The sequence below is a fragment of the Hydra viridissima genome, unplaced genomic scaffold, assembly GCF_058129835.1.
Source record: "Hydra viridissima isolate aposymbiotic clone 2 unplaced genomic scaffold, HvirCarnegie_v1 scaffold_4, whole genome shotgun sequence".
Taxonomy (NCBI): Eukaryota; Metazoa; Cnidaria; class Hydrozoa; order Anthoathecata; family Hydridae; genus Hydra; species Hydra viridissima.
The window spans coordinates 15,747,633-15,763,050 of record NW_028324303.1 but is presented as its reverse complement, the minus strand read 5'-3'; the positions used below and the strand labels follow the sequence as shown (position 1 = coordinate 15,763,050).

Sequence of the window (15,418 nt, the reverse complement as noted above, 5' to 3'; positions counted from 1 at the left end):
ATTTTGGTCCACTTAGAAAAAATCAATCCGTGTTAATATTTCTTTTTAATTGCGCAAATAATGCGGAGTTTAGAAAACGGACCAAACTTTCGATAAAATTTTTGATCCGTACGAATATTTTTTGTTATGCGCTTTACTTTTTTGAATTCGCTATTTTTGATTTTTTTAAAGTTCAAGTTATAAATTAACAGGTTTAAAAAAATTATAACATGTAGTAAGTATAAAATAGTATATTGATCATAGTAAGTTGCTTTTTACCCACTATTTTTATTTCTCAAAATATCTTTTTTCGAGAGTGGTTAATAAGCTGAATAGATATTTATAGCCTGTCAATGCTTTGTATAGAATAACGGTAGCTGACTGACTTGGAAACACTGCTGGATAGTCCGTTATTATGCAGTTATAGTTTGATGTAAAGTTGGATACTTAACGGAAAAACGTTTATTGCTTAAAATAGTGGCAATCCTTTTATGGAAACAAAGAAGTTTTTAAATCTGAATATCTATATATATATATTTTTAAATCTAATATATATATATATATATATATATATATATATATATATATATATATATATATATATATATATATATATATATATATATATATTAGGTGTCCTTCTATATTTATGCATGCATGCATGCATATGTGTGTATGTATGTATGTATGTATGTATGTATGTATGTATGTATGTATGTATGTATGTATGTATGTATGTATGTATGTATGTATGTATGTATGTATGTATGTATGTATGTATGTATGTATGTATGTATGTATGTATGTATGTATGTATGTATGTATGTATGTATGTATGTATGTATGTATGTATGTATGTATGTATGTATGTATGTATGTATGTATGTATGTATGTATGTATGTATGTATGTATGTATGTATGTATGTATACGTGTGCGTTTTATGTTATATTACAATATAACATAAAACACATGTAACAAACATAGAACAAAGAATAACAGCTATTTGTAATATTAGGTGTTATAAACAAATCGAAGACTAAAAAAGCTATTTACAACCACAACACCGAAAAAGATTATTGTTCATTATTGTTTTTGGCACTTCAACACATTTTACATGAAACCATTCCTTGCATAATCCACATTGTATCATTGGTTGATCATTGCTTGGCATTCTGCAAGTGCAATATATATCTAAAAACTCAACTTCTGAAATATGCAGTGAAACTCTCCGCATCTTTGATGGAAACTGTGTCAACTCTAACTTTTCAAATGACTTTAACAAGTGTTTTCTCATGCCTTCCTATATGTATTTCACAACAGATGGGTAACTGCCAAAGCAAAGTTCACAAGCACTAGCAAGTGCAAAGAGCCCACAGTCATTTGAGCCCAACTGATATTGAACATTTACATACTTAATTTTAATTCTTTTAGTACTAGAGTGCAAAAAATCAGCAACCGTCAATGGATCCATTCGGAACTCCGTCTCGTCGGATTTTTCTCGGTTTTTCGGAGTTTCGGAGTTCGAGAGAAATCGAGAAACCTCGACGGAACTTCGACGAGGTTTTTAGAAAATATCAATTTTTACTCGTATAATAATTTAATTCTTATTTTATTTTCACGCTGCTTTTACAATAGTTCATGTTGTTTTCAAAATATAAGTGTTCTCTTTGTTCAATATCAACACAAATTTCCATCGCAAAGCAATTAGTAATGCACAGTGGGACAGGTGGTGGTGGTGGAAAAAACCTCAAAAAAAAAGCTTATTCTATTCCAAACCATATAATAGAACATACTCGTACTTTTCCATTGTACTATTTCAGAAACTCTTTTGATTATAATAGTATCTTTTTAATAATAGAAGTTTTTAAATCCACAAAAATCAGTTGCGGTATAATAAAATGTAATGCATAATAAAATATCTTTTTTTGTCAAAAAGCAAGAATTTTTTAATTTTTAAGCAAAGATATTGTAAACAGTAACTTTTAAAATATGATGCGTGTGTGATATTAGTTAATGTATTTTAACTATTTAATAGCTTACCTTTACAAAAAAAGTCAAGATCATTATTTACAATATACAAAAACTGGTCTTAAAATAACGAGGTAAGTTTTAAACATATAATACTTTTTTTTTACAATAACGTATATCGTATGATCAAAATAATTTTCTCCACCTTAAGTCTAATATTCTTTTATAGAGAAAAATGATTTCGGAAGCGTGGAAATACTTTGATAGAGTTGTAGTAAATGATAATAAATACGGAGATTGCAAAAAATGCCATAAAAGAATCGCTTGTCCAGGAAGCAGCACAAACGGCCTAATTGGTCACATCAAAAGTTGCGAGAAAACAGATTTAAAACCATCCAGTTCCAGACCAGTTTTGACTAAGATATCGTTAAACTATCTTCTTGCCAAGTTGACAGCTCTTGATGGATACTCGATTAGGTCCATAACTCAATCTGAAACACTAAGAATGCTTTTTGAAAATTATGGGCATAGTTTGCCCAAGTCAGCGTCCACAATTTCAGAAAAAATTAAGATGTTTCATGCTGAAGCCAAATGTTTAATGATAGCTGAATTGGCTGCATTGAAAGCAAAAGGAGAAAAATTTGGACTAACAGGTGACGAATGGTGTAGCAATAGAGGTAGAAGATACTACAATTTAAATGTTCATCACGACCGAACATATTGTTTAGGAATGGTGAAATTGCCGTCTCCTAGTTCTGCCGAAACATTAAACATTTTAATAATACAAAAATTAAAAGAATTCGGTATAGATGATGAAGATGTTGCAGGTAAAACTACGGATGGCTATAGCTGGATGGTGAAATTGGGTACCACGTTTATGTTTCCACATCAAATCTGCCAGAATCATTCAATTCATTTGAGTGTTTGTGATTTGCTATACGCTAAAAAAGGTTGTCGCGAAAGGTTGTCGCGAAGGTTGTCAGAATTCAAGCAACTTCCTCGGAAGCAGAAAGAGTTTTCTCCTCGTCTTCCAGATTTGTCACAAAGTTTCGTAGTTCACTTTCTGATGAAATGATAAATGTTTTCATCTTTTTAAAATATTATTTTAAAAGATCTTCAGAATAAATACTTTTTTAATATTCTTTTTTTAGTTTTTACTATAGGTACCCCAAGAAGTCTTTATTACAGAGCACCGCGGAAGGGCATTTAACTGAAAGTTCGCGCCTTCTTCCTAACCGATGCTGGTTAGAAAGCCATTTATTAGATAAAACTTGTTCGTTAAAAGATTGCGATAAGAAAAATATTTAAGTACTAAGGAATATAAAAATATAATTTTTTTAAAAATTTATTATAAATTATAAATCGAAATATATAAAAATAAAAAAATCAAATATAAGAACAATGTTTAATTATCAACTAGATAGTTTAATTTTTTAATTTATAACAAAGTTTTATCGAAGCTCCGATTTTTTCTCGACTCCGACGGAGTTTTTTCTCGATTTTGGATCCTCTGATGATGATACAAAATCAGATAGATAGATATTTTACCATCTACCATTGAGGTATCGAAAGTATAGAGTTCTTGTTAACCCTTCATGCTTTTATGTTCATGCATTAGGTTACAGTCTATCTTACTGGTTTTCAAGTTTTTTACAAAATTGTACACATTTTCATGAACTTCTTTCATAAAGAAATAAACAAATTGGCATGTAACATGTAATAGAAGATGATTTAGAATTTTTCTATATAGCTGTTAATTCTTTATTTCAGTTGTGTATTATTACTCTCTCGGGTGTTAAATACAAGTATGAGTCTAAATAACTAAGAGGGTAAAAATTTTCTTTAAAAAATTTTTTAGTGAGGGGGTCTTAACAAATGGGTGGGAAATTTTTATAAAACTAGCCCATTTTGTGTAAATCAAGAAGAAATGTGTGTTTTATTTTCAAAATTATTTTGAGATATATCTTAAATACAGTAATTTCAATTTCTATTCAAACAACTTTTCAAACTAGTTCAGGTAGTATTTTTTTCCATTATTTGATTATGCTCTTTTACTTCTTCGGGATCTCATCGGTAATCTTTGTTTCCTGTTAATTGGTTTAACTCTCAAGAGTATGCATGTATGCGTGTTTTTACACTACGCTGAGCAGAAATCTTTATGCTTACAAAAATAAAATTGGACTTAAACACCTTTTGCTAAAATTAATAAAGTGAGGGCTTTTGTAAGGTGCAAAGGGATGAGAAAAAATCTTAAAGTTAATTACCCAGCAAACATAAGACGTCTTAAGACCGTCTTATTCAGGTCTTAAAATGGTTTTGTCTTCGAATGACGTCTTCAAGACGTCTTTTAAAAGACTGTATCATCGTGAAAAATTCTTCGTCTCCTTCACTGATCTATATTATAACTGGATAGCGCATCTCTAATATCGAAATTGAAGCCGAAAAAATATTTTGGCGGCCATATTGTGAGGACCCACGATTTGTTATGATGCGCTTGAAATTTTAAGAAAAGAAACCAAAAGAAAGAAGAAAAAAAGAAAAGGATTGAAAGTACCTAGAAATTAGAAGCAAAAAAGGCAATATCAACAAATTAGTAAAAATCTATTGTAAAATGTCTAACGAATGATCGTATTCTTTAGATAATTTATCTAGATTCTTATGTTGATATTTAAAAATTATGATTATAAGTACAAGTTGAAAATATAATGCTCCTAAAAGTAAGTAAATAATCTTTTCAATTATTACGTTACTATTTACAATATAAAATAGTTTTGTGTTTGTAAAAGCTGTAGTTATTGATGATTAAATAATACCAATTTACTTATTTTTCGATGACATTTTCTCAGTGGCTTGTTTTCCCAGATCATAAAGTCTGACTTTGCAATAACATTGAGAAATTATTTTGATTAATTTAAAAACATGGTTTTCATTAATACCAGTATCAAACATATGTTCATGCAAGTCTCTAAATATAACAGATCCTAAACTTTCTAAAACTGAAATAGATATAGCTTCTGGGATATTTTTGAACTGTTGCAGTTTTCCAGGTATTGTTGCTAGCATTCCTGTAATTTTTTTTTCAGTTTCTTCACAAACAGTAATAAAATTATTTTTTTCAGTTTCTTCACAAACAGTAATAAAATTGGATTCTGGAGCATGTTTTTTAGAACCAAGTGCATCACAACATAACATACAAAATATTTGCTTCTTTGCCATTTTAACAACGAAGCCAGATATATAAGAAACAGCTGCTTTTTTATACTCAGTTAGCAATGAAATATTAGTAATAAAAGAATAATCATGATCAGTAGTCTTAGATGTTCTTTCAGATAAGTTGTATTTTCTGATTATGCTTACTGTTGTAATATCCAAACTGCTGTTATTTATCATAACTGAAATATCTAAAACATTTAAAATATTTTCTGCTTGTAATTTTTCACAATTCCCTGATCCTCCTTCAATATGGCTCCGAAGTAAAAGTCGTTTATATGCTGCTGTGAATTGTTGCGCTGTTGGGTTATTGTTAAATCCTCCTGACGCTCGTATTGAACCAAAAAACAATTCCAGATGGTCTTGACTTAACTTACATGTTAGAAAATATTTTAAAGGTGCTTCAGGAATTTCAACAAGGTTATAAAATATCTAAACGTATGAATGAAATATAATATATATATATATATATATATATATATATATATATATATATATATATATATATATATATATATATATATATATATATATATATATAAAATACATACAATATATATAACTTTAGACACAATTTTCAGATATAAATAAAACTTTACAAAATATTTTAACTTAATACTTTTTATAGCCATTAAAAATCAAATAAACCCAGTTTTTCTTTTTGTTGTATTCAATAATCTATGAGATGAGTCTTTTAAGTTTGAAATATATATTCATATGCTTCATTAAGAAATTTATCCCATATATGCTTATTACTCATTTTTAGTGCGGATTTATAACCTTTAGCAAAAGGATTTCTTGAGTTTAAAATGTCAAACAATCTATCAAATATTCTAATAAATTTAACTGTTGCATGACTTCCTTGAAACTGCATTAATTTAAGGTCTTTGCAACAGAACTCTATTGCATTAGCTACACCTGAACTAATTGCCTGAGCAGCAAGATTCACTTTCATTTTTTGTTGCCTCCAATTAATATGTGCTAATCTTAATTTTTTTCCAAGACGTAATCCTTCATTTTCTTGCAGTTTTTGAAGATAAACTATATATTTCCATGATATTGCATTGTTTTTGCTATCAAACAAAACATCACTATCTGCGAAGCAATTCCGAATTAGCTTAAGCATGTGACAAATATCGAGTAGAGTATGAACTTTTTTTATCAGAGTTGAGAGGATGAGTGAAAGAAGTGTTCATTTTTAAAACATCAATTGAAACACCAAGGTTTGATAACATGGAAATGTGACATGAGGGTCCATCACATGTTAGTGATATGACTTCAACACCAACATCTGTCAATCGTTTGATACATAAGTTTACAATGTTTGCTCGTTCAGCACCATTTAACCCATCTATAAAAAAATATCCGCATGGAACTTTCCATGAGCTGTTTATACTAATAGCCATGAGAACTAGGGCATCTTTTGCAACCGGGGATGAATCATCTTGTATGCCATTCCCAAGATCAATATACTCCTTAAATGCTTTTCCATCCCATGATATGTGTTTTTTAATAGCCATTTCATCTAACATAAGTGAGCAAATGACTTTAGATCCTAATTTTTCAGCTTCTATAAGATTGTATTTAAGTGCTGCAAAAGCTGGCTTTGTAAAACCTGGTTCTGCTGAAACTTTTCCATACCATTTGCTAAATTGTGCTTGGTGTGGTAAATTAAAATTAAATGTTTTTTGCACATAATCATAAGCTTTACTTGAATAAAACTGCAGGGTAAGTGCAAAGATTTAATTTCTTCTGAATACTTAAATCCTTTACCATGATTTTTATGCATAATCATTCTTCTGGTTAGAGCTTGCGGAACTTCTGAAAATGTTTTTAGTAGCATTTCTTCACAATTTGATGATATTTTTTGTTTATTACTTAATATTTTTACAACTGATTTAAGAGATGTTATCTTTTTTTTCATTCTTCAAGATTTTTGCTGTTCTGCTTTTACCTTCTTTTTTTTCTGGAGTTAAACTGCAATTAAATATTTTTTTTGGGGAGCCAACTTTCATGCAGATAGGTATAACACTAGTTTCAAAATCACTTTTTACAGAACTTTCAAAAGTTGATCTAGTAACAGGAACTTTCCTCTCTTTCATTTTCTAATATTGAAAGAAAAAATATATATATATGTATATATAATATATAAAAAATTAAAAATAAAGTATATATATGTATATATGTATATATATATATATATATATATATATATATATATATATATATATATATATATATATATATATATACTTGTATAATTTTCAAATTTTATATCAAACTAGAAGGAACCTCTAAGTTGTGTTTACTCACAGAGCTTAGCTAATAGTTCATGCAGCATTTATAAAATAAAAGCATACAATAGCAAAATGGTTATTATATGTTTTAGCTGCTTACTATACAGTTGTGTTATAAACCCTCTAGCACACTGCATAGGGTAACTTAGAACTAAAGGGTACATATCAAACAAACCTGTACAATACATTAAAACATAATTGATTATATACCTTTTTTAAGTAGTCTGGAAATTTTTTAAATCTTTTAGGAAAAGAATTTTCTTTTAACCTAACAGTTTGTCCGGTTCTGTCAATATCTTTTTCTAAAAAATGATCAGAACATATCAAACTGCTACTACTTGGACTCCATTCTTGACGGTGTATTTTGATGGTCCATTCTTTTCTTTTTTCAGTGTTTGAAGGAAATCTGAATAAAATTAGTAGGAAAAATAACATTTGATATTTTATTAAGTTTTTTATACTTTTTGCACAACTGATATTATTTAAATCCATTTCTTCACATTGCAAGCAAACTAACAGAGGTCAATAAATTTTAAAATATTTTTATTTTTAAAAGTAATTAAGAAAGTCACCTATGAAATGTTCTAGGAAACTTTCGTTTTAAAGATGATTCATCATCAGAGATTCCATCGCTATCACTTCTTTTACTGTCGCTATGTTTTCTTTTATTGCAACCAAATGCAACACACTGTGTCCCTCGCTTTTTGGAATTTTCTCCAGACATTTATATAATGAATATTGTAATTATTTTACTAAAAAATAATTATCAATATTTGAAAAAAAAATAATAATAACTTTCCTTACATTCAATCTATGTTAAATATAAAAAAATATAAAGTTAAACCATCAAAATAAAGAAATAGCTTGTTCAACTTTCAATATTTTAACTAAATAATTTTTCTCCGTGGGTCCTCCCAATATGGCGCTGGCGAAAATATTTTGGCTTCAAAAATTACGCTATTTTCTTAGGAGATGCGCTATCCAGTTATTATATAGATCAGTGGTCTCCGTGAGACGTCTTTATTTTTCGAATAATTCTAGCAAACAAAAAGACGTCTTCTAATCGTTTTAAAGACGTTTTTACAAAGACTTTCGCAGTGAATAAACTTCGTTTTAAAGATGTGAAATTTTTGATATAAAGTTTTATCTTGATCAATATTAATTCTCTAAATCATTATTCTAGCAAAAGGTTTTATATAGGTATCATTATGGAAACTGAAAATCGAATGAAGCGTCGTCGCTTGAATAAAAGTATATTGAATTTCATAATGACATTTGAAGATGAAGATATTAATGATAGTACATGGAATTTGAATCCTGAGTTTAATGCTTCTCAGGCTGAGCCTGAAAATCCTTGTCAAGCCCTAAATAATGTTTTAAAGAATGTGGAGAAAACAATAAGTCTTCGAGTTGCAATTATGAGTATTTTGAATGTTGTAATGCAGCACCACTTATGACAACAGAAACATTATCAGAAGATTTAGCAATGTGGTCTTTGAAAAGCAAAATTTCTCAAAACAAATTAAACGAGCTTTTGAGTATTCTTAAAAAACATGGTCATTCAGAGAACCCTTTTAAAACCCTCTAAAGTTGTTACAGTAGATAGGAAGTGTGGTGGAACTTATGTGTACTTTACTATTGCTGATGGAATAAGTAATTTTTTGAATTTAAAAAATGGTTCTCAATGTACTGGGTTATCTATTACTATTAATGTTGATGGGCTACCTCTTTTCAAATCTTCTAATCTTCAATTATGGCCAATACTTGGTCTAATAGAGAACTACATTTTTATCATTGCACTTTTCTGTGGTGATGGTAAACCAGACTGCTTAGATGATTTTCTCAATGATTTTCTCAAAGAATTTTTATTGTTAAGTGGTGAAGGTTTATACTATAATGATAAAAAAATTGATGTTACACTTAAAGCATTAATATGTGATGCACCTTCTCGCTCTTTTCTTAAATGTATACAATGTCATACAGGATATTACTCCTGTGAACAATACCAAGTTAAAGGATTTTATGAGGAACATAGAGTGGTTTTTATTGATAACAACCCATCAGCTCCAAGATTAACTGAAGAGTTTAATTCCTTTTTGTACACTGATCATCAGAAATCTCTTACTCCTTCAGCTCAATTTAAAATATCTTGTGTTTCTGATTTTATTTTGGATTACATGCACATGGTTTGTCTGGGTGTAGTAAGACACATACTTACTTTTTTAAAATCTGGTCCAAAACATTGTAGACTTTCAAATGGCCAAATAAAAAAAATATCTGATAATCTATTAAGCTTATGTGGTATGATGCCATCTGAATTTGCTCGACAACCACATTCCCTTTTAGAGTTAGATCAGTGGAAAGCAACAGAGTTCAGACAATTTATGTTATACACTGGTCCCTTAGTGTTAAAGGGTGTTGTAAGCAAAGAAGTTTATAATCATTTTCTAACATTGCATGTTGCAATGGTAATTCTCTTAAATGAAAACAGTGAATTTAGGAAACATTATCTTGTTTTTGCTAGAGAACTAATTACTTAATTACTTTGTTATCAATTCAAAACATTTATATACAAATTCATTCTGTGTTTACAATGATCACTGTTTACTTCATATTTGTGATGATGTTGTTAAATTTGATAGTTCACTAAATGACTTATCTTGTTTTCCCTTTAAAAATTATATGCAGACTTTAAAGAAAGCAGTAAAAAACTCAAAGGGTCGTGTTGTTCAAATAGCCAAGCAATATCAAAGTCTACAATCATTGTTAAATACAAAATCTCGAAAACTAAAAGTTTCAGTGAAGCTGAATAGTTCATGTTTTTACAGGAGAAAATCAATTTTGTTTTGTTGATGAGAAATTATCATCTGGATTTTTTAAATGTAGAATATTTAGACTTGATTTACAAAATGATTTATATACACAACCTATTCAGTCTAAAACCTTTCAAATTTTCTTCATACCAAGTATTGATGAAATTAGAGTAAAAGTGGTTGAGTTAGAAATGGAAAGTCTTTGCAGAAAGGTTGTTGTTCTACCTTGGAAAGGAGATCTTGCATGCTTTCCTTTATTGCATGAAATAGAACATTAATTGAAAGGTTTTTAAATTCAAATTTCTTTAGATTAAATATTTTATATTTATTATGTTTTATTAATTTGCATCTTTTATCCAAAGTTTGATATATATATGTTTTTTACAGTTTATATTTTTGTATAAAAAGATAATCTTTAATTGAAATTATCTTTGCTTTATTTAAAAATGTACTTAAACACAATTATTTATCAGTTTTTGAAATTTAAAAAAATCACTTTTAAAGAAAAATTCAGTAAATAAAAAATAAAAGAAATAAAGTTAAAGAGCTAAAAAAGTAAAATTAAAAAAACAATTATCTAAGAGATTTAATTTTTTATAACATTGTTATTACATTTTATATTTAGAAACTTTATTAAAACTACCTTGTTAATAGTTATTGATGAAGTAAAATATCTTAAATATTTAAAATGCTAAACAGATTTATTTAAACTGCCCACACAGTTATTTTAATGCTGTTTTTAATGCTTTATTTTATTACCTTTTTTTGTTTTATTTGTCTATTTTTTTTAGACAAATTAGTGCTCTTCCTTGTCATTATCACTATAATTATTAATCTAATGGTTTTTTTTGTTCCTTTTCATTCCTTTATAAGTTTTTAAAGTTAAAAGACAGTTGTCTTTTGTTATTGGTACTTATTTCTGTTATTCTAACTTATCATAAGGCTTTTGTTGATATTAAAAAAGTTTTTTTTTTCATGATTTAGTTTTACACCATGATTTGGGCAAGAGCTGTTTGGATAGAGAACTTTTAGGAAATAGAAGATGTTGTGCCTAGAAGGTGGATAGATACAGATAAAAAACTATCATTATTCTGGCCTGCAGGTGTATCTTATCATAGAGCAGTTAAAGATGAATTGGATGTGAATGAAACATGGGACAAATATAAACTTGTTAAAATCAAATTTGAGAGTGGTATGAAATTTTCACACAAACCTATGTGTGGATATATATATATATATATATATATATATATATATATATATATATATATATATATATATATATATATATATATATATATATATATATATATATAGAAGATACAGCAAAGGATGACAACTTTGTTGGTACTTAAAGTTTCATACCGGCGTGCCGGCAATCATCAGCCAAAATACATAATGAAAAAAACGTTACAAAAAGAGAACATTAAAGAAAAACGAAAAAACCGTTAAAAATGTCGTTAAAAAAGAACGACATAAGAACAATAAGAACAATTAGAATATGAACAATTCTTTTTTAACGACATTTTTAACGGTTTTTTCGTTTTTCTTTAATGTTCTCTTTTTGTAACGTTTTTTTCATTATGTATTTTGGCTGATGATTGCCGGCACGCCGGTATGAAACTTTAAGTACCAACAAAGTTGTCATCCTTTGCTGTATCTTCTATGTAATTGCTCTTGCCAGCAGGCTATTGAGCACTCTCGAGTGAAGAAGTCTTTTACTAATCATAAATATATATATATATATATATATATATATATATATATATATATATATATATATATATATATATATATATATATATATATATATATTGTTTGATGTAGTGTTGTATTAAAATAATACAAAGCTCTTGTTCGTTGAAAAGTGCTCGATGTTTAGGAAATTTATTTTGATTATATATAAATTTCAAAACAGAGCGATTTATAATTATAATTAAAAACGATAAAGAAAAAACTTTTATTATGGAACTTTAAGTTTCATGCCTAACGGCATAATGGATTTTATATTTGGATATAAAATCCATTATTAACTCTCCTTTAATCCTCCTTTCAGTGCAAATGTTGTTACAAAAATAGGTAAATGTTTTTTGAACCTCATCGACCTCCACTTCCCAGTTAACCACAGGCTTTGTAAAATATTTAATAGAAACACAATCAAAATTAGTTATTCTTGCATGCCAAATATAAAATCCATTATTAACTCTCACAACAAAAACATTTTGCAAAATGAGGCAAAAACTAATGAAATGAAATGCAACTGCACTGACAAATCGAAATGTCCAATGAACAACTGTTGCCTTTCCAACAACATCGTTTATCAGGCTACCGTATATTCGAACAATCCGGAATATAAAGAAAAAGTGTATATAGGACTTAGCGAAACATCTTTCAAAGCTCGGTATGCTAACCACTTAAAATCCTTTAATGGAATTAGGTACAAGAATGATACAGAGCTATCAAAGGAGGTATGGAAACTAAAAGAAAAAAGCTCCATACCTTTTATCAGATGGAAAATTATTAAAAGATGCAAACCATACAACCCAGCATCAAGAGTTTGTAACCTTTGTTTGAACGAGAAGTTTCAAATTTTGATGTACAAAGGAGATAACCTACTTAATACAAGGAGTGAAATGGTCTCGAAGTGTAGGCACAAGAATAAGTTCCTTATTTCTTCATTTGATACCGAAGATTGATCCTGGTTCACTTTATGTTTACGTCACATTATACTTTTAAGATTTTGTTTCCATGGAGTCATTAGAACTCACGCCACCGTAATTATAAATGTAATTTTAACGTTTAATTTTGTAATATATGGCTGATGATTGCCGTTAGGCATGAAACTTAAAGTTCCATAATAAAAGTTTTTTCTTTATCGTTTTTAATTATAATTATATATATATATATATATATATATATATATATATATATATATATATATATATATATATATATATATATATATATATATATATATATATATATATATATATTATAGCTCTATAAATCCAATATAAACATCAGGTATTTTGCCATCATGTATGTGCTGGCAAAATATCTGATTTTTATATTGGATTTATAAGAGCTTTGATTCTTTTAGATAATATGGAGGAACTAAAAGAATATTATTACACCACAGCAGCAGAGGAAGAATATAAAATAGATATTTGTGTTTCCAAAGATACCTTTAAAGTGAAAAGTAATGTTAATGGTATATTTACATTTAATTATTTTTACGTTAATTATTTGTTTTTATTTGTTTAATGTCAAATCTATATTGTAAATTAATATGTTTGTATAAATACTAAAAGAAAAATAAATAATAAAACTATTATGTTTTAGAGTTACCTGATTTTCCTTTGCCTCCGCCAGTTTTTAAATCTGTGTTGAAAAAACCATTAAAAAGATCTTTTGACTCTAATTTGTCATCTGGATCTTCTTCCAAACAATCTAATCTGTGTTCTGGTACACTTAGTCTCTTAATTTTAAATTTTTTCAAAATTAGAATTTATATATTTTTAATCTACACTCTTACTGAATTCTTATTTTTAGATGACATTTTTTTACCTCTACATTCAACTACAGAGGAACAATCACCTTCATATTCTGGTGCATTATGTATGTATTACTTTTGAATTTTCTACCATATTTTTTGTTCATTAAAGTTGGAATATTCTTTTATTGTTAACTTAATCTTTGCGTCACTTATTTTTACCTTCACAATCAACTGAAATAGAATAATAAAATTTTTTTATATATATAATTTTTTTTTATAGACTGTAAACTAAAAAATTGTAAGTTCCCCCCTCCTCTTACCCATCAACTTTTGTGGTCTCGAGGAGCTAAAGCCTGAAATAAGAAAAAAATGTATTAATAATAACAAAGTGCTGAAAAATTTTTAAAAAAGATCTGTTGTAGATTAAAAAAATAACTATTTTATTGATATATATAATTTTTTTTTGCTTTAGTTATACCTCATACATTAGAACCAAACAAAAAGCTTCAGAAAATAGACATACAAGAAAAAACCATGAATGAAGCGCTTGGACCCAAGAAGTTACTTAAAAATAAGTTTCCTATGGAAGTTGGAAGTAAGCTCTTTAACATTTACTTGATTTTTTTATTTGGAGTAAGGAAAAAGTGGATAGTGTTTGTACTCACATTTGGATTTTTTTTAGGTATAAGAATAATACTTGTAAATAATTTTGAAAATGTATTGATAAATGTTTTGCATTCTGTATACTTCTTTTTCATTTTCTTCATATAATTTAGAATATCAGCACATGATGTTCAAGATGGTTTCAAAGGTTCTTGAAAACCAGGAGCTCATTTTAGCTATAAACAAACAACCCCATAGTAATTTAGCAATCAAGAAATTAGACACTATTGTAGAGTATGAGGATTTTATCAAAAGTTTAGAGGATGATTGTGTTCGACTTGATTTGGTAAATCTTTATCCATATGTAAAGCTTTATAATCCATATAAATTAAAAGTGAAAATATTTTTTTTTGTATAATTATTTTGCCAAAATTTTATTTAGGTTAAACAGCTCAGTTTTTTAGGTGCAGAAGATTTTAAACAACTGACAAGAGTGGTCATGAATAGGTTTTTTTATTATATTTTGTATAGCAATCATTTTTCGTATTTGTGGTAAATATATTTTTTATGTAAAGTAATTATGGAAATCAATAATTATAAATTGTTTAATATTTTTTATAAATTTTATTTTTTATTCGATATGTTTTTTAGATTATTTACAAATAACCTGTTGACACAGTTCAACTTAAAAGGTTCTGGTGGAAAGATTGGTTTATTATCAACTAAACTGTATGACTTAGTAGAAGGTAATCTAAAATAAGTTTAAATTATTCAACTTTTAAATTAGTTGAAAATCTAAGTTAAATTTATTTCCAATATATTTGATAAATATATACTACATGATGCTTAATTTGATTTTTAGAAGTTATAAAAAGAAGATTTGAAAAGGTTTCAAATGCTGAAATTAAACAGCAAATTGGACGGTATTGTAAAAATGCTCCTTTACGGCAAAAAACAAAATAAAAAAATATATTCTTTTTTATTGTTATATATTGTATATGTTATTATATGTTGTATAAATTGTTAAATAGAAAGATACTTGGTAACAAT

At 27.6% G+C, this 15,418-nt stretch overlaps 2 protein-coding genes and 1 pseudogene across 3 annotated transcripts; 2 read left to right on the top strand and 1 right to left on the bottom strand.

Annotated features, from left to right (window-relative positions):
- Nucleotides 1–2,184: 2,184 nt before the first annotated feature.
- LOC149890111 (uncharacterized) lies at nt 2,185–3,245 on the top strand. The gene has a single exon (XM_090084572.1). It carries the CDS (start codon nt 2,185–2,187, stop codon nt 3,022–3,024), a length of 840 nt encoding a protein of 279 aa, XP_089940698.1. The 3' UTR covers nt 3,025–3,245.
- Nucleotides 3,246–5,718: 2,473 nt separating this feature from the next.
- Nucleotides 5,719–8,447, bottom strand: LOC149890110 (THAP domain-containing protein 5-like). The gene is made up of 3 exons (XM_090084589.1): nt 8,029–8,447; nt 7,667–7,862; nt 5,719–7,264 (listed from the first exon to the last, which is right to left on the bottom strand). Exons 1-3 carry the CDS (start codon nt 8,178–8,180, stop codon nt 7,058–7,060), a joined length of 555 nt encoding a protein of 184 aa, XP_089940715.1. The 5' UTR covers nt 8,181–8,447; the 3' UTR covers nt 5,719–7,057.
- Nucleotides 8,437–15,418, top strand: LOC149890109 (uncharacterized; annotated as a pseudogene). The gene is made up of 6 exons (XR_016451628.1): nt 8,437–10,268; nt 14,238–14,360; nt 14,542–14,714; nt 14,811–14,875; nt 15,020–15,114; nt 15,231–15,418. The product of XR_016451628.1 is annotated as an uncharacterized LOC149890109 (transcript).